Source organism: Penaeus monodon, chromosome 15 (assembly GCF_015228065.2).
Source record: "Penaeus monodon isolate SGIC_2016 chromosome 15, NSTDA_Pmon_1, whole genome shotgun sequence".
Lineage (NCBI taxonomy): Eukaryota > Metazoa > Arthropoda > Malacostraca > Decapoda > Penaeidae > Penaeus > Penaeus monodon.
Genome location: NC_051400.1, coordinates 28,907,034 through 28,907,263, shown reverse-complemented (window position 1 = coordinate 28,907,263; position 230 = coordinate 28,907,034). Strand labels below are relative to the sequence as shown.

The 230-nt window shown below is 56.1% G+C and overlaps 1 protein-coding gene across 1 annotated transcript in view; it reads left to right on the top strand.

The window, feature by feature from the left end:
* Window positions 1–230, top strand: part of LOC119582299 (secretin receptor-like) — a 19,276-nt gene that overhangs the window by 8,121 nt on the left and 10,925 nt on the right. The window contains exon 3 of the mRNA XM_037930514.1: window positions 6–171. Within this exon, the coding sequence (XP_037786442.1) occupies window positions 6–171 (166 nt within the window). The remainder of the gene's footprint in view (window positions 1–5; window positions 172–230) is intronic.

Sequence of the window (230 nt, the reverse complement as noted above, 5' to 3'; positions counted from 1 at the left end):
TACAGGAAATTACGGTGTCCGAGGAACCTCCTGCACCTGCACCTCTTCGGGTCGTTCATGCTGCGGGCGCTGGTGGTGCTTCTGAAGTCGTCTCTCCTGGTGGAAGGGACAGCTCTTCCGCAGAACTTCCACGTGCAAGATGGCGTCCACACGTTCAACTCCTCCAGCGAGGTGAGGGAGAGAAGAATAGGAACGCCGCTCCTGCCGACGTCTGTTTAAAGTTTAATAGC